The 20,229-nt window shown below is 34.5% G+C and overlaps 1 protein-coding gene across 1 annotated transcript in view; it reads left to right on the top strand.

Moving 5' to 3' along the window:
• The first annotated feature begins 2,254 nt into the window (after positions 1-2,254).
• LOC100930663 (T-cell immunoglobulin and mucin domain-containing protein 4) overlaps positions 2,255-20,229 on the top strand; it is a 38,825-nt gene continuing 20,850 nt past the window's right edge. Inside the window, exons 1-3 of the mRNA XM_012552010.3 lie at positions 2,255-2,355; positions 11,187-11,525; positions 12,158-12,580. Coding sequence (XP_012407464.1) covers positions 2,307-2,355; positions 11,187-11,525; positions 12,158-12,580 — 811 coding nt within the window. The 5' untranslated portion in view covers positions 2,255-2,306. The remainder of the gene's footprint in view (positions 2,356-11,186; positions 11,526-12,157; positions 12,581-20,229) is intronic.

Here is a 20,229-nt window from a genome sequence, read left to right as displayed (position 1 = left end):
CAACAAAAAGGTGAAATAAGTAGATTTTGATCTACAGTTTCCATTGTTCTTTCTCTGGATATGGATGACATTTTCCATCCAAAGCCTATTGGTATTATCTTGGATCACTATATTGTTGAGAATAGCTAAGTCTATCATAGTTGATCATTACACAATCTTGCTGTTACTATGGACACTATTTTACTTGTTCTGATCATTTTAGTCTTTCCAGGCTTTTCTGAAATCAGCATGCTTATCATTTCTTATAGAACGATAGTATTCCATTATAAGTACACCATAACTTATTTAGCCATGCTCTAATTGATGGGCATCCCTTCAGTTTCCAATTCCTTGCCACCACAAAAAGAGTTTCTACAAACATTTTTGCATGGGTCTTTCCCCCTTTTTTATGATCTCTTTGAGATATAGACCTCATAGAGATACTGCTGGATTAAGGATATGCACAGTTTTATAGTTCTTTGGGCATAGTTCCAAATTGCTCTCCAGAATGTCTGGAGATTCATAACTTTATCTACAATACATGAACATCCCAATTTTCCCACATCCCCTCCAAGATTTATCATTATTTTTTTTTGTCATCTTAGACAATCTGATAGATATGAAGTGGTACCTTAGAGTGATTTTAATTTGCTTTTTTCTAATCAATAATTATTTAGAATATTTTTTCAGATTACTATAGATGACTTTAATTTCTTATCTGAAAATTGTGTTTATATCCTTTGACCATTTATCAATTGGAGAATGACATATTCTTCATACATTTTCTATATACTTTCTATATATTTTAAAAATGAAGCCTTTATCAGAAATACTGGATGTAAAAATTGTTTCCCAGCTTTCTTTTCCTTTCTAATCTTGGCTGATTGATTTTGTTTATGCAAAAACTTGATTTAATTTAATCAAAATTATCTATTTTGCATTTCATAATATTCTTTCTTTTTTGATCATAAATTCTTCCATTTTCCAAAGATATGACAGGTTAAATATTCCTTCAATCTGTCAGTTTTTCTGGTCCTCAGATTGAATAGGATTTCCTCCTGCAAGGAGATACTTTGTTCTAGCACAAGTTCTGTGGAGACATGTCTAGTTTACTAGCCTTCTTAAAGGTAATTCTTTTTTTTTTATTTTTTTTTATTTTTTTAAATTCTATTTTCTGATCACTAAAGTCTGAATCTCTCTAGCTTAGGATAAAAAAAAGTCTATGTAAGTTGGCATTTATTTTTTGACTGGAAGCCCTATGGCCTTAAACTTATTTCAAGGGAATTCTGTCACAAAAACTTCAGAAATTTATGTAGTCAAACTTCTTGTATCTTTTTTTTTTTTTTTTTTTTGAGGATGGGGAACCAGTATTCTTTGCTTCTGCAAAGTAAATGGATCTAAGCATCATAAAAAGTTAAGTCTTGGGATAAGATATCATGTATCTCCTACTTTTTGTTGTTGTTCAGTAGTTTCAGTCAAGTCTAACTCTTTGGGATTTTCTTGACAAAGATACTGGAGTGGTTTGCTGTTTCCTTCTCCATTTTGTTTTACAAAGGAGGAAACAGATAAAGAGGCTTAAATGATTTGCTTACAGTCTGATCAGACTTATTTATAATTCGACCAGATTTAAACTCATGAAGATGAGTTTTTCTGATTCCATATCTGACACTTTATTCATGGTATCACCTAGCTGTCCTCATCTTCTGGCCTAATTATCTCCATGGAATTTCCTAAGCTTTGACTTTGCCATAAATCATTATCATGATCATCATCACCACCCCAAGGAAGCATCTCTCCTCACCTTTTCTTTTTTTTTTTTTCTTACTGCATTAACTGCATTAACATTTTTGCTTATGTTACTGTATGTTCTCCCTAATTTTTTTCTCACATTTAGTATTAAGAGCAAAATGTTTCCAAGAATCAAGGTGAAAGATAGCATACAAGTGTCAGATGGAAGCAAACATCAGTTTCACCTCTCTTAGGCTCCCATGAGACCATCAAAAATGTTAAACAAAAACAAACTAAACCCCACCATTTTGATCTTTTAGGCTATCTCCCCTCAGAATGTCAAGAATTTGCTAAGATTGCAAAATGCAACCATATACACACAGGCATCCTTGATCCAACCCCCTCATTTCCCCAGTATCTAGGAAAGTATACTCAGCAAATCCCATATCTTGAGAGGCCATTTAAGAGAAGGTAAAAAAAAATATTGAGGCAAAAAGAGAAATGAAACTAAAAGAGTTTGACTCTGTCAGCATTCTAGCATTTATAAGCAATGCATTTTGAAAGAAGTCACAGAATCTCTGGGTCAGGAATCAGCCAAAATGACCAGTGGAATGCTCCTTTTCTGGATGGTTATTGAGCTCTGTCTGAGTAAGTGTTCTGAGGTTTGCTGGGCACAGCTCCCTAGAGGATGATTCACTAGTATGCACCTTATGCTTTTGATGAATTGCTGAAATCAGATATCCCTCAGTGAAGAGTAAAGTGATTCCCCTCTTTTTATTATAGGGTTTCTCCTGTCCTTTTATTTTATTTTTTAGAGTAGGGGGCTGCCCAGTTGCTGGCTTCGGAATTTGTGAAAATGTTTACATTGGAGGCAGCAGATGCAGGGGGGTAACATAAAATGGAAAGCAGAAAATACTTTGGTAGATGTTGTTAATTCAGCCGTAGTCACTGGGATGTTTATTCTGATTTGAGCTCATCTCAGTTTTTTCAGCTCCATTCCTGACTGCTGTGTAGTCAGGGGACATTTACTGAAGTAGAGAAGCTTTTGGGGATATTTCTTTTATTCTATTTTATATTTTATAGTTTTGGGTGGTGCATCAAGGACAAATGAAGGATGACATTTGGTATAGAGGAAAGAACATTGGGATGTAAATTTAAAGACAAAGTTTCTAGTCCAGACTTTGATTGAGTAGAGACACAGCAGTTATTCTGAATGGTGTAGGATTTGTAGTCAGAAGTCTTGGACTCAAAGCCTAATTCTTTTAATTTTAATTTCTTGTAACTATTATCTGTATGACAAGTCAAGTAACTTCCATTTTGGGGACTTCAGTTTCCTTATCCAAGAAAAATAAGAAGGTTGAATTAGATTGCCTCTAAGGTCATTCTAACTTTCACAGTCTGTGATTCCAATTTTATGTATGAAACTAAGAATATATATTATGTACGAAACTAAACAAATAACTTTCGCTTTTTTTTTCTTGCAGAGAAATATTAAAGGAACTAGATTGGTTAGGTTCATCAGATCTAGGAGTTTGACCCAGTTCATTATGAGTTTGATCAAATCACTTGTTAATAGGCAAAGTCACAAGTTGAAGTAATTTTTGATGATATAAGTATTAAGGAGCTGGTGTGATCTACTGCGAAGTATACAAGACACAGAATCAGAAGGCATAGCCTTGTATTCTAATTTTATTCCTTAGGAGTTGTGTGATCTTAGGCAAATCATTTTACTTTTATAGGTCTTGGTTCAATCAACTATAAATAAGAAGGTCAGAATAGATGCTCTCTAAGATCCCTTCTAAGTCAGTTCTGTGATTTATAGGCACTATTTCAGACTCTAAAAGTTTGATATTTCCAAGAAAATGTTTACAACTTATTAAAATATTTTTAAAAATTCTTATCTTTTGTTTTAAAATAACCTTTATTTTCAAATATGCCCCCCTGTCCTTATAACTCAGAAAGACATCTTATGTAACAAAAATTTTTTAAAAGAGGAGACTTGTTTTTTTACATACATATCAGAGCTCTGGATGAAGCTAACAAAGCATACCTATCTTATTTTCTGATTTACAAAAAAACAGTAAAAACCTTTTGAGTCACCTATCTTGGGTAATATTTGGTATTCTTGGTTTTGACCACAAAATTCTTGCTTCTCTTAACATAGTAATGTGAAGAATAAAAACAGTGCTCTATCTGTCTTTGATAAGAAACCAGAGTTTTTTCTAGCCATTTGAGCAGTAATTTCTATGAGTCCCCCGTCTTTATTTTTTGCCAAGAGGATGTATTTTTACCTGTATCATACCTTATATCTTTGTCCTAAATCAAAGCTATGAAACTGTCCTTATTTATGAGTCTAAAATTGGACTCAAGAAATCAGGTATTTCATGTTACTATAAAGGGAGAAAAGAGTTCCCAATAGGGCAATGTTTCTTTTATGTCCATTGACCCATTCCAACCAATAGCCTGTAAAAATACAAAATGGTAAATTAGATAAAATTTGCTTTCTAGACTCTGTTTTTGCTTTGGGTTTTCTTCTAATTGTGTGTGTGTGTGTAGGTGGTGGGGAGAGAGGTAGTGTATATGGTTTTTTGATGCCTCCTATCACCCTTCTTTTTTCTTTTTTTTTTTCCTTCCCTTTTGAAATCCCCAACTGAAGCCATGCTTCTGAAGAATTATTTTGTATTCCACCTTTTCCTCTATCCCTAATCCCAGTTTCCAAACTCCCAATTCAGATCTGTTCATTTTATGTCATAGGACTCTCTTCTCTATTTTTAACAAGGGAGCAACTATTTAAGCTAATAAAGTATTCAGTTGAATTGAATTGAATAGGCATTCACTCCAGACCAAATATTTGCCCATTACTATACTAGGTACTAGGAATTCAAAGACTAAAATTAAAATAGTTTTTATCTTCCAGGAGCTTATCTTCATAATTGCATTCAGGCTAATGGGTTAGAATGTTTGTTAATAAAACTTCCATTTTGATATAACCTTCATTTCTGGGTGTTGTTACACATTCTTGAAGTTATTGTGTACAATGTATTCCTAGTTCTGTTTGTTTTGCTCAGAGTCAACTTGTTCATCATTTTTTATAGAACAATAATATTCCATTACTTTCATATGCCACAACTTAGTCATTCCCTAATTGATGGGCATCTACTCATTTTCCAGTTCTTTACTACCACAAAAAGAACTGCTATAAACATTTTTGCACATGTGGATCTTCCCCCCTCCTTTATGAGTTCCTTGGGATATAGACCTGTAGTGGCACTGTTGGGTCAAAGAGTATGCTCAATTGTATAGCCCTTTGAGCTTAGTTCCAAATTGTTCTCCGGAATGGTTGGATCATTTCACAACTCTACCAACAATGCATTATTGTCCCAGATTTCCCACATCCCCTCTAACATTTATCATTATTTTTTTCCTGTTATCTTAGCCAATCTGAGAGATAGGAGAAAATTTCATTTCTGAATGTTACATTCTCCCTCTCCTATCCAGTGAACATCTCTTGCAACAAAGAATAAAAAAAGAAAAAAACAGTTTAGTTAAATTAATGCATCAGTCACCCAATTCTGATAGTGAATTCAATGTCTTTCACAAATTGTCCCCAACCTCTACAAAGATATTATAATTGTTAGGTGTTCAGTTTCTTTTTAATTTTTTTCCCTATATATATGGTATATATTGTTTTTCTGGTTCTATTTCCTTAATTGTTAATTTATGTGTCTTCTCATGTTTCTCTAGATTTTTCTTATTCATCATTTCTAACAGTAAAATAATGTTCCATTCTGTTCCTAACCATTTCCTAATCCATTGTTGATATTCAGTTTTTTTTTTTTTTTCAATAATTCTCAATTCTTTGTGACTGTCTTTGGGGTTTTCTTGGTAAAGATACCTTTTTTTTTTTTTTTTTTTTTTTTTGCCATTTTCTTCCCTATCTCATTTTACAGAGAGAGAGAAATTGAGGCAAACAAGGTTAAATGACTTGCCCAGGATTAAACAGCTAAGAAGAATGTGATGCCAGATTTGAACTCAAGAAGATGAGTCTTTTGACCCTAGACTTGTACTCTATTTACTGTGCCACCTAGCTGCCTTCCCTTATCCACTCCATGCTCAAATTTTAAAGGAAGAAAATTAGCTGGCTCTTTGACTCCACTTTTCCTTCCACTTTCAGGTAGCACATACTGCTTTTCCTGAATCCTTCAGTTGTTAGAATGCTCTCCCATAATACTTTGTCTTCATTTTGTGTATATTTTATATTATTTATCTAGTTTACTAGTTGTTTCCCTCAAGAGAATATAATTTCTTTGAGGGCAGGAACTGTTTCATTTTTGTTTGTATAAGTATAACCTTTAGAATGATTCCCGGATCACAGTAGATACTTACCAAAATTTATTGAGTGAATGAATTTTAAATATCCTTCTAGGGATCATGCTTCATTTTTTCCAACTAATCCAAAAAAGTGATCTTTAATGATGAAGATTTTCAGGCTAGGGAGAAGGATAAACTAAAAGAATATCTTATAGTCCCTTCAAAACACACTCATTAGATATCCTCTCTAACTTTGGTATGAGGAGGATGTTATATCATTCTGAGTGGAAAAACAGAACAAAGGAAGACAAGTGTGAATCCAGTTACAGTCAATTTCTTTAATAAGCACTTAATAAGCAATTTTTAAAACAAATTGGTTATATTTATCTCATCAATAATTAGACTCCCATGTTCTCCTCTCTCAGATAGGAGGCAGTTTGGTAACTTTGTTGCATTAACATTCGTCTGATTGGCTCACTTTTTAGATTAAACCCAATGGAAGTCAGTTTTTTAATACTCTATGGGAACTAGTAGGATACTGCTACATAATTTCATAGAAAGATTGCTGGATTGGGCACCAGAAGTCCTGAGTTTAAATTCTGGCTCTGTTATTATCTATGTGACCTTGGGCATATAACAGCACTCTCTGGGCTGTATTTTCTCCTCTGTAAAATGAGGATGGTGGAATAGATGGTCTCTAATTTGTTGTTATTCAACTCTTGTAACACTGTATGGGTTTCTTGGCAAAGGTACTGGATTGGTATTGCCATTTCCTTCTTCAGATGAGCTTTTTAGTTGGGACTTAAAAGAAGTCAGAGATCAGTAGGGAGAGCAAAGAAAGGAAAGCATTCCAGGGGTGTCAGTAGAAGAAAGCCAAATTTTAAAAAAGCCAATTGAAAGATGGTTGCTTTATTCATTGAACAACCAAGAGGTCAGTGTCACTGGAACAAACTGTTGTTATGAAGTAAGATATAAGAAGACTGAAAAGGTGGGGTATGGGAGTAGTTTCATGAAAGACTTTGAATGTCAAACAAATCATTTTGCATTTGATCCTGGAGGCAATAGGGAACCACTAGAGTTTCCTGAATGTGTTATGTATATGTGTGTATGCGGGCGTGAATGTGTGCACAGGAGAAGACCCACAGATGTGATTTGATCCAATTTGAGCTTTAGAAAAATCCCTTCTCTAGTTCATAGAGAGTTAGTTTCTCAAAGTGATTAAATTCTAACCCTGTACTGGCACCATGCCAGTAATTGAGCAAGAAAAGAAAATCTCCTTCCCATTGCCCTTTACATAAACACACACTTCTCAGATCATCTCTGCTGGGCAGATTCTATACTTCTATGCTGTGATTTGTGAAAATCCTTCTCATCTTCTTGCATCCTGTCTCATTTTGTGTGAGACAAAATGAGTATTCCTGGTTAAAAAGGAGTGGACGAATTGTGATATATGTATGTATGTTTGTGTCTCTGTGCATTTATACATATATATATATATATATATATATATATAAATAAATTCAGGGTTTAAAAAAATTTTCCACTTGTGATCACTGTATGTGTGTGTCTCTGTGGATTTATATATATATATATATATTCAGAGTTTTAAAAATTTTTCCACTTGTTAGCACTGTTCACCCAAGAAATTTTTATACATCTCTGGGTATATGGGCATATAAAATAGTTATACAAATTAAAGATTTATTCATAATAAATCATAATTTTGTGACCTCCACATTCACTTAAAGAGCCTCATATGGGATCACAAACCACAGTTTAAGAAGCTTTTATTTATATCACAGATTTCATTTTATTACCTTTTTTCCCCAAACTATTCCTCTTCCAAACTTCCTCATTTCAATGGAGGGTACCACTTTTCTTTCAGTCACCCATGATCAAAATGTGGTTAGTCATCACTACCTCTCACCTTCATATCCAGTCAGTTGCCAAATTTGTTTTCAGTTTTTACAACTTCATTGAATATAATTTATTAACATATGAAAAAAATGTGCTCACAGGGGCCACTAGGTAGAGTCATAGTGCACAGAGTGCCAGGTTTGGAGTCAGAAAGACTCATCTTCTTGAGTTGAAATCTGGCTTCAGACAATTTTTATTGTGTGATCCTGGGCAAGTCACTTAACCCTGTCTTTCTCAGTTTCCTCACCTGTAAAAAGAGGTGGAGTAGGAAATGGCAAATCCTTCCAGTATCTTTGCCAAGATAATTTACAAAGGGGTTTTAAAGAGTTGGACACACTTAAAAACAACCATAAAAAGAAGTAGTAAAAATGTTAAGAATCAGAGCATCAGGGCAAGGTGGGAATTTAAATTCATCAAGCATTAAGCAAATAATGCATACTGGTTTGTGTGGGTTCATTCCCATACAATTTGGAAGATTTACATTCTTGCTGCCTGGAAGAAAGTTTATTTATGTGAATAAACTGACCTAAAGTTAGATGTTGAGAGGACTTTGATACTTAGGAAAGATGACTACAGACATTAGGCCTTATCTTGTTAGTCATCTCCTAAATTTGTGTCATTAGTTTTAAAAGGGTCTGGATGAGAAAATGTGAACATTTAAGTGCAAATTTATTAAGATTGCTAGAAAAATATGTCATTATATTCTTTTTTGGGTGTGGTATCAGTAACGCTTTAGTATTTAAAGGAAAGATTTTATTATTGCAATTTAATGTTGATAATATAATGGAAGAATTGGGATAAACGTAGTAATAAAAGTAAATGAGCATCCAGGCTAAAAAAATAGAGAAATAAGAATGTCATCACTTTTAAGAGAAGAACTAGGATAAGTGGGGTAACGAGGTGGTGCAGTGGATAGAATGCCAGGTGTGAAATCAGTAAGACATCCTCTTGAGTTAAAATCTAGAGTCAGACATTATTGATATAGATTTTATCATTTCAGTTGTAGCATGTAGAGCTCCAAGGGATCAGTGGCTCATAGAATCCTAGCTCTAGAGTTGGAAAGATCTTTAGCGATTATCTAGTCAAATCCCCCATCTCCCAGGTAAGAAAACCAAATGGCGGAGTAACTTGCCCACAGTCACAAAGGTAATAGCCAGTCGATCAGGCATTTGAACCCATGTTTTACCTTGAAGATCTTACTTTCCAATCTAGAATTCTTTCTGGTATATTATTCTCATGTCCTTTAAATTATAACAATTTATGACATTGTTTAGAAATAGAAAATGCATTCCCAGATCTACACATACAGCTCTATCTTCTTTCATGTGCTATAATATGCATCAATCAGTTAGTCAACAAACATTTCTTAAATTGTACATGTTTAGCCTATATTGGATTGCTTGCTGTCTAGGGGAAGGGGAAGGTGGGCCGGGGGGGGGGGGGGGGGGAATTTGGAACATAAGGTTTGCAAGCGTAAATGCTGAAAACTATCTTTGCATGTATTTTGAAAAATAAAAAAATCTTATTATAAATTAAAAAAAAAAAAACAACCAACCAAACATTTCTTAAAGGCTTGCTATGATGTAGGCATTATGCTAAGCACTAGGGATACAAAGAAAGGAAATCCCCTCTCTTCAAACACACATACTCACAAACACACACACATACATACACACAGAAAAAGATTATTTGGAATTTTTTCCAACATATAAGTTTTATTGATTGACGACCTTCACTAAATTCTATTTTGATTTGGAGATAAACCTGTGTTTTTTGGAAGCTATGCTTGTAGACCCCATCTCTTGTAGATCTTACCAAGGCAAAAGGCCTTCAAATGTCATTATGGTAATAAGCTATCTGTCTGTCTTATGAAGACCAGACTAATTAGGTACAGATAGATTTATCACTATGTTGCCCACAGGGTAATTATTTGTTTTTGTAATAGAAAGACTTTGTAATAAGACCAAGAAGGGTTTGGCAGATGTCCTTCCACTTACAATGTATTAAGCCCTTGAATTATTGAAGCAATGGGGAAGATAAGACAGATTTGCAAAATACTTTATAAAAATATGTGCTAGCATGAGAAAAAAACCACCTTTTATTCCCCTTACTGCAGAAATGGGATTCCACAAGCAGGAAGTATTGCATATACTATCAAGCATGTTTGGGGGGGCAGCTGGATGGCAAAATGGATAGAGCTCTGGGCCTGGAGTCACAAAAACTCATCTTCCTGAGTTCAAATCTGACACTTCCTAGTTGTGTGATCCTGGGCAAATCACTTAACTCTGTTCATCTCAGTTACCTCACCTGTCAAACGAGCAGGAAAAGGAAATGGCAAACTACTTCACTATCTTTGAAAAAAAAAATCCAGATTGGGTCACAAAGTTTTGCACAGTTAACTGAACAACAACAAAATCAAGGTGTGGTTAAAATGGTGACTGATAACCTGATTTACTTTTGTTTTTCACACACAAGAAATGACTTAACAGGTGGGGAGGAATGTTTTTGGAAGCAAGGGTGATGTGAAAATAAAATATATTCATAAAAACAAAATCTCAAAAGGAATATCTTCTAGCAAAATACATATATGACCAGAGACATTAACCCTTCTCTTGGTAGTCATCTCATAAGTGGGTGTCATTAACTGTAAAAGGGTCTGGATGGGAAGGTTAAGTGCAAATTCATTATGATTGCTAGAAAATATGTCACCAACTATGTCCTTTTTTGGGTGTGGAATTAGTAATGCATTAGTATGAAAAGGAAAGCATGCTATTATTGCAATCTAATGTTGATAATATAATGGAAGAATTGGGATAGTCATAGCAACAAAAGAAAATTAGTATCCATACTCATTTCCTTCAAGAGAAGGAAAAATAAGAATATAATCACTTTTAAGGGAAGAACTAGTATAACGGGGACAGTTAGGTGGTGTAGTGGGTAAAGTTCCAGGTGTGGAATCAAGAAAACTCATTTTCCTGAGTTAAAATCTAGACTCAGACACTAGCTTTGTTACTGTAAGCAAATCATTTTACTCTGTTTGCCTCAGTTTCCTTATTTGTAAAACTAGATAGAAAAGGAAATGAGAAACTACTCTAGTGTTTTTGCCAAGAAAACTCCAAATGGGATCATGAAGAGGTGGATACAACTGAAATGACTGAACAAAAATTTGTATAACTTCTGTTGAAGAAGCAGTAGAAAAGAAAACATGGAAATTGTGTGTTTGACTTTATTTTTTCTCTTTTTTTATATAGCCCAAGCCATTTCAAAAACTGTGACAGGGTTTTTGGGTCACTCTGTACAGTTGCCTTGTTTCTACAGTGTTACAGATAGACAGAATCATGTGATGTGCTGGGGAAAAGATAAATGTCCCAATAACAAATGCAATGGAGAAATTGTCAGGACTGATGGAAGACGAATGACATGGTCAAAATCTTCAAAATATCAACTTCAAGGAAATATTGGGAGAGGTGATGTGACCCTGACAATCAAAAACACAAATATCGGTGATAGTGGCACATATTGCTGCCGGATAGAGGTGCCTGGGTGGTTTAATGATATCAAAAAGGAAATAGTTCTGCGGCTAGAGAAAGGTAAGCCCAAATTTGTGTGTTTGGAAAGGAGATTGTCAGATTTATGAGACTCAGTGTTGCTAGAGATTGTTTTTTTTAGGATTGATGGGAGATGAAGATTAAATAATATATGCAGTAGCAAAGACTAGAGCTGAATCTAAGTATGCTTCCAAAATAGACATAGTTTATCTTCTTGAGATAAAATTATTTCTGATAAATCTTTTCTCACTTTCATATCTTTTGCAATTTTGGTTATTTGTATTTTTAAGCATACACACAAGTTACTTATATATGAACTTATAATATGTAGGATAAAGTGATTTTGACTGATAGTGATTATTCTACTCTGGAAAAATTTGAATTGACTTCTTGATCTCAGCAGTTGAGGTATATATTTTCATGTTCACTAAAAATAAGTGGGTCCTTCTTGGCTTATGAGAGTTAGGCAAAATCCACGTACTTAAGTAACACCTAGTCTTTAGCCATCAGAGTCAGTTTATGCAAATCTGAATGTTTTGCATAGTAGATTCTTCTAGGACTAGAAATGTGAAATTCTTAACTGAGTATGTTCTCTGTTTTGTGTTTATTTTTAAATCTGTATTTCTCTTGGATTGTACTTGATGGCAGATATATCTTTTATTTGGGTACTTCAGGTCCAACCACAACTACTCACCGGACTACAACTACTCATCTGACTACAACTCAGCCAGCTACAACTACTCATCTGACTACAACTCAGCCAGCTACAACTACTCAGTTGACTACAGCTCAGCCAGCTACAGCTACTCAGTTGACTACAACTCAGCCGGCTACAGCTACTCAGTTGGCTACAACTCCTCTTCCTGATATAACTGTTCATCCGGCTACAACAACTTGTCCGCCTACAACAGCCACAACAGCTCTCCAAATAACCACTTCATTTATTCCTAACCTAACGACTATAATGACACACCAGTTGACTTCAGTCACTCTGAAATCAACAACAGCAACTCTTCCTCTAAAATCTACTTCAAATCAAGTTATAACTCCAACATCGAGCCCTCTCCCATTGACAGAAGTTGCTCCTGGGACTACAGGTACACAACACAAACAGTTAATTTTCCTTTCTTCCTTTTAAGTTGTATTTGAACTCTTGGGAACAGAAACCAGGAGGAAACTCTTTTTAAACCATCTGAGAAAGCCACCTTGTGTCAGTGCCATGGTCTATGGAGACACAGCCTTGTTTCTGACATAAGAGATTGAGGGGTAGCTTATGTGACAATTTGATTTTTTTTCTATGGCGCATATATCTCTAAAGTCAAGGTAGGGATGCTCCCAAATACCTCTAGATTCTGTTACATCTATCATCCATAATTTTATCTTTGTTCTTCTTGAACTGATTATAACTTTCATCTCTACCATCTTTTGGAGTATTCAGTTTTTAAGTTCTGCAACTTTAGGAAGATTTATTTCAAAGCTATGATTATTGAACAATGAGAAAATGTTCAGTGACAATGCAAAAGGTCTCTTAAAAGTTTTAACCTACTTCAGAGATGACTATACAACTTAAATGTTTGATTGCCTCAATGGAACTATGATCTCATCCATGTGAAGACTTCCTTTCACTCTTGTAGTTATCACCAACCAAAAAATTGTCCCATGAAATTCTTGTTGATAAGAATTATTTCAATTCTTTAGAGAACATATTATGCATTCTTTTAATATTTTGTGGGTATCTATGCAACCTATTGCTTTGTGAGAGTACTGCTCTGTGATCATTATATATATATATATATATGATTCTAAATATTCCTGCAGATATCTCTTAGGTTGCATATTAAATGTCTTGCTAATATTGAGAAGTTATAATTCCTTCATAATTCTGGTTTTCACATAATCACAGAATCCTAAACCCTTTTCTTATTCCAGTATGTTCACTATTCACTCATTCCTTGACTAAACTTTTCTCGAACTCCACTTTCTTTCGGAATCAGTGAATTGTTGTTTTTCAGTTATGTTTGACTTTTTTGACTCCATTTGGTTTTAATTTTTTTTTTTTTTTTTTGATAAAAATACTGGTGTGATGCTATTTCCTTTTGTAGCTCATTTTACAGATGAGGACACTAAGCCAAACAGGCTTAAGTTACTTACCTAAGGTCACACAGCTAGGAAATATCTAAGGCTAGGTTTGAACTGAGATCTTCCTGACTCCAGGTCTGGTACTCTGTTTATTGTATCATTTAACTGTCCTAGTAAATTGTTTCACCCTAAATAGTCCTTAAATAACTATTGCCAAAACATTTGATGGGAAATCAGGTTCAACCATATTTTAAGTTGTGGTTGGATAAGGGTCTTGTCTTTCTATCTTTAACTTATTATTGAAAAGGGATAACTATTTGTCTGCATGTTACTGAAATCCCTTTGATTTTCTAGGTTATGAATAAAGCACCTACTATGACCACAATGTCTTTTTCCATTTTGAAAATAGGCACAGGTGGAATCTGTGAATATAATCCAATGAGAAGAATAAGCAAGTAATTGAATCACTCACTAATTAGAGCAACTTTTCATTCTAGCTCACCACTAGGTATGTGCTTTTGTTTTTAGGCCAAGGAACCAATTTCTGCTTTCTCTATCATTCCTTTATAGAGGTTTGTAATGTAAAAGAGAAAGATGGAAATATGGAGCTGGAGATCAGGATAGAGAAAAAGTTGTATGAATGTGTGTATGAATGCACAAAGTAGATAAATCCAGTTTGATGACAGTAAACAATATCACCCACTAAGTCAACAATAAATCAACAAGCATTTGTTAAATACTTACCATGTTCTAGATAGTTGGTAAACAGCTGGGCAATAAAATAGATAGAGTTCTAGGACTAAGGTCAGGAAGACTCATTTTCCTGAATTCAAATCTGGCCTCAGACCCTTATTAGCTATGTGACCCTGCGCAAGTCACTCAGTCCTGTTTGTCTTGGTTTCCTTATCTATAAAATGACCTTGAGAAGGACATAGTAAAGCACTTCATTTTCTTTGCCAAGAAAACCCCAAAAAAGTTGAATATGACTGAAAAACTGTGCTAAGCTTTGGGGATACAAAGAAAGGCAAAAAATAGTTTATGCTTAAGGAGAATGGAATGGAGGAAACAATATGCAAACAATTATGTGCTATCAAGTTCCATATGTGGTAAATTGGAGGTAATTTCAGAAGAAAAGCACTAGCAGTGAGGTGTTACAGGGAAGGCTTTTTGTAAAATATGGGATTTTAGTTGAGAATTGAAGCAATATCAGGAACTTGGAAGAGGAAGACAAAGAGAGAGAACATTACAGATATGGTGAATGGTCAATGAAAAGCCATCAGTCAGGAGGTGGTCTATCTCATATAAGGAACAACACAGGTGCCATATATCATTGGGTTGTAGATGTATAAAAAGGAATAAAGTGTAGGAAGACTAGAAATATAGGAAAATGTCAGGTTATAAAGGACTTTAAAAGTCAAAGAGAAAAGTTTTCTATTTGATCCCAGGAGAAAAAGGAAGTCACTGGAGTTTATTGCAGGCAAGAGTATTAAATGGTCAGACTTATGTCTTTGGGAGATCAGTTTAACATCTGAGTGGAGGATGGGTTGGGGAGGGGAAAGATTTGAAGAATCCATTGTAAGAAGGCTATGTTAAAGGTACGTGTTTGAGTTGATGAGGTCCTGAACCAGTGTGCAGCAATGTCAAAGGAAAGGTCAAATTAGCAGGATTTGGCAACTCATTGAATTTAGGAGGCAGTGAGGGAAAGGGAGAAGAGGATAACATTTGGAGTATGCTGGTGCCTTTGAAAGTTATAGAGAAGTTAGTAAGAAGGAAAGATTTGGGAGCAAAAATAATGAATTCAGTCTTGGAGATGTTAAGTTTAAGATGTATATAGGACATTCAGTTTGAAATGTTCAATGATGTAAGAACCAATACCAGAAAAGGGGAATATAAGGATAAAAGAATGCTCAAATCAGATTTTTAGAACTCACCCACATTGAGGAGATAGATAGTTGAACCAGCACAGAGGACAAAACAGAAACAGACAAATAGGAGAACCTGCAAAGGGGAGTGTCATCTGAGAGACCAGAGTGTATTAAAAAAGAAATTTGACAAATTTCATTAAAAGATCCAGAGAGGTGAAAGATGAAGTCAAAAGGAGCCATTTATCTTGGAAAGTACGTTTCTGTAATCCCTTTTCCTTGATGTTATTTTTTTTTTTAATTCATTTTATTTGAAAAAAAAAAACAGTAAGAAAAAAAGAAAAACAGCAAAGAAATACAAAACAAAATAAAGCAAAACAAAAGAAAACATTGTCATATGCCCAGTAGAACATCAGGAAGGATTCAAAATGTATAACAACAGATTACCAGATCAAGAAACATATATATTAATAGAAGTTATATTCATGAATATCCATTCTTTACTTCCTTGTAAATTGTCCTTTGGTTCTCTACTGTGTACCTTATTTATTTTATTATTTTTTCCCTCTTTCATCTCCTTCCTACCCCCAAACAAGCTACCGTTATGATTTACTTATGTATACATATATAGATACATACAGAGCCATCCTCATACACCTCACATACACACACATCTTTTCTATCTCTGATGCCTTTTTAATTAAATTCTGTTCCATAACTTGCTTACTGTTACTTAACCTTCCCTTTCCCAAGGATCCCTCCTTTGTCTTTTCCCCTTATCTTTTGTTCCCCCATTCACCAGTCCCTATCCCCTTATTCCTTTATATATTGTGGAGGAAGCTATGTCCTTCATGGTATATATGTAGTGTTGCCTATTGAGCCCATTCCCGATGTGAGTAGGTTTTCAGAACTACAAGCCTATGTTCTTTAGCACCAAAGTTACCTTTATGGCATTGCATCTTTCCAGATGCTAGCATTGAGGTGAGTGAATTCAGTTACCAATTTTCTATATTTTAAGTTGCTTGTGAAGCAATTTCTGTTTTTCAAAGAATTGGCAAGTCTACTTCTCAGAGCAACTTTCCATGTAGTCTTTATTCACTCTGGGAATAGATTACAGGTCTCTACAGATGCCTCTCACATTTCTTCCTGGGGCCAGATACATACACTTGGACAAGAACTGGGACAGATATTCATGCCATATTCTTCCTTTCAGATTATTTATGTTCACATCTTTCTTATTATCCCTTTTCTGTCCAGGGATGTTATATTTCTTTCCATTTGATGAGGAAAGGCAGACTTTATTGAAACAGAGAGGAAAGAACCAAATTTATTTATTTATTTATTTTTATTTAATAGCCTTTTATGTACAGGTTATATGCATGGGTAACTTTACAGCATTAACAATTGCCAAACCTCTTGTTCCAATTTTTCACCTCTTACCCCCCTCCCTCTCCCCCAGATGGCAGGATGACCAGTAGATGTTAAATATATTAAAATATAAATTAGATACACAATAAGTATACATGACCAAACCATTATTTTGCTGTACAAAAAGAATCAGACTCTGAAATATTGTACAATTAGCTTGTGAAGGAAATCAAAAATGCAGGTGGGCATAAATATAGGGATTGGGAATTCAACGTAATGGTTTTTAGTCATCTCCCAGAGTTCTTTCTCTGGGCATAGCTGGTTCAGTTCATTACTGCTCCATTGGAAATGATTTGGTTGATCTCATTGCTGAGGATGGCCAGGTCCATCAGAATTGGTCATCATATAGTATTGTTGTTGAAGTATATAATGATCTCCTGGTCCTGCTCATTTCACTCAGCATCAGTTCGTGTAAGTCTCTCCAGGCCTTTCTGAAATCATCCTGTTGGTCATTTTTTACAGAACAATAATATTCCATAATATTCATATACCACAATTTATTCAGCCATTCTCCAACTGATGGGCATCCATTCAGTTTCCAGTTTCTAGCCACTACAAAAAGAGCTGCCACAAACATTCGTGCACATACAGGTCCCTTTCCCTTCTTTATAATCTCTTTGGGATATAACCCCAGTAGTAACACTGCTGGATCAAAGGGTATGTACAGTTTGATAACTTTTTGAGCATAGTTCCAAACTACTCTCCAGAATGGTTGGATTCATTCACAACTCCACCAACAATGCATCAATGTCCCAGTTTTCCCGCATCCCCTCCAACAATCATCATTATTTTTTCCTGTCATCTTAGCCAATCTGACAGGTGTGTAGTGGTATCTTAGAGTTGTCTTCATTTGCATTTTTCTGATTAATAATGATGAACCAAATTTTTTTTAAAAAAAGTTTTTACTCTTTTTTGTTTTTGTCATTTAGATTTGCCAGGATTTGTCCTCTTGTTCCCATTCTCAGAGAGTTATTGCTTATAAAAAATAAATTTAAAGAAAAACAAAAACAAAAGAATAAAGTCAATGTAAAAATTTAGTACAACAAATCAACACATTGAAAAATTCTGATGTTATTTGTAATATTTCAAAACTGTGGAACCTCCCCTTCCACACTTCTAGAAGGAAATGAAGAGAAGTCAGTGGTGGCAGTCATGAAGAGGGGCATCTTTTCATATTTCTTCTTTGGTATCAAGTTCATTCTCTATAACTTCTCAACATTATACTTTGTTTTGTGGTGGCACTTTTCATTTTCATTGTTTTAATCATTATGTTTATTGCTTTTCTATTTTTACTTCACTTTGCATCAACTCATATGTCTTTTCATATTTCTCTGAATATATCATGTTCTTAATTTTTTATAGTACAATAACATTTCATTATAGACATGTACTATGATTTTTGCAGTTCATTTTTATTCCCTGCCTTCTTCACGATCATTTTCTTTCCTATTTGTTATAAATCCCTTCTGTGGATCCATGTTCTTTCACTCTTCTGAACGTTATTTGCCTCCATGATTTCTGGTTTCCCTTTTGAAACAAAATGCTATCCATGGAAGCATAACTTTTTCAGAGGGAGTGGTCTTTTAAAGCACCGAATCCCTGCAAATTATATCCATTATAAGGTTCCTATATGCCATTATGGATTCTTTCTCCTTAATGGGAATAGTCATTAGTAATATACCTTATTACAACTGAATTGAAATTTTCCCTTTCTTCTACCCTGTTTCAATCTTTTCCTTTGGTACCCTATTCATCCTCCTAACCACTCTTCTTCCTAAGAGACTATAGAAGTTATTTTTATTTAATGGTTTATCTTGATTTAATTAAAATACCTCAGATACTTCTTTCTACCTCATTTCTTTCCTCTCTCTTTTTAGGTGTTTTCCCATTCTGTAGTTTAGTCCCACCAAAACCAAAATAAAACTTGTTTCATCTGGGTAAAGGATGTTATCTCATGACGTTTTAGGCTTATTCCTTCCATAGTACTAAGTTCCAGGTTCATCTTTATCTCCATGTGTAGTTTTAGGGAGAAATCACTTAATAATTCCTATGTTGTTGCTTTGCTGTTCCTATTATTATTAACTCTTTTAGCTTCTTTTTCTATTGGGGTTTTTATTTTTTCCATTTTTTTTCTAGGATAATTTGGTTTGTTAGTTCCACTTTTCTTGGTAGCTATATTTATTTTTCTTATGTTTCTGTTCTCTAGGAATGTTTATATTATATTTATATAGATAGAAATTTATACACACATATATTTGGTGGACGGAGAAGAGAATGATTCAAATATATCTCTTTCATCGAACTTTTTAAAAAACTGATGATTAGGATTAGGTTTTCTGGGGATGTACTTTGAGTTGTATTTTGAACTTTTTTGCTCTTTGGAACATATTATTCCATTCCCTTTTGTAGGTTTGGGGCTCAGATTTTTTTTTTTTTTTTTTTTTTTTTATTTAATAGCCTTTAATTTACAGGATATATACATGGGTAACTTTACAGCATTAACAATTGCCAAACCTCTTGTTCCAATTTTTCACCTCTTACCCCCCCCCCCCTCCCCTAAATGGCAGGATGACCAGTAGATGTTAAATATATTAAAATATAACTTAGATACACAATAAGTATACATGACCAAAACATTATTTTGCTGTACAAAAAGAATCAGACTCTGAATTATTGTACAATTAGCTTGTGAAGGAAATCAAAGATGCAGGTGTGCATAAATATAGGGACTGGGAATTCAATGTAATGGGTTTTAGTCATCTCCCAGAGTTCTTTTTCTGGGTATAGTTAGTTCAGTTCATTACTGCTCCATTAGAAATGATTTGGTTGATCTTGTTGCTGAGGATGGCCTGATCCATCAGGACTAGTCATCATCTAGTATTGTTGTTGAAGTATATAATGATCTCCTGGTCCTGCTCATTTCACTCAGCATCAGTTCGTGTAAGTCTCTCAGGCCTTTCTGAAATCATCCTGTTGGTCATTTCTTACAGAACAGTAATATTCCATAATTTTCATATACCACAATTTATTCAGCCATTCTCCAACTGATGGACATCCATTCAGTTTCCAGTTTCTAGCCACTACAAAAGGGCTGCCACAAACATTCGTGCACATACAGGTCCCTTTCCTTCTTTATAATCTCTTTGGGATATAATCCCAGTAGTAACACTGCTGGATCAAAGGGTATGCACAGTTTGATAACTTTTTGAGCATAGTTCAAACTACTCTCAAAATGGTTGGATTCGTTCACAACTCCACCAACAATGAATCAATGTCCCAGTTTTCCCACATCCCTCCAACAATCATCATTATTTTTCCTGTCATCTTAGCCAATCTGACAGGGTGTAGTGAGTATCTTAGAGTTGTCTTAATTTGCA

Source organism: Sarcophilus harrisii, chromosome 2, assembly GCF_902635505.1.
Source record: "Sarcophilus harrisii chromosome 2, mSarHar1.11, whole genome shotgun sequence".
NCBI classification, from domain to species: domain Eukaryota; kingdom Metazoa; phylum Chordata; class Mammalia; order Dasyuromorphia; family Dasyuridae; genus Sarcophilus; species Sarcophilus harrisii.
Note: the sequence above shows the minus strand (reverse complement) of the source record. Positions and strands in the feature narration are given on the sequence as shown.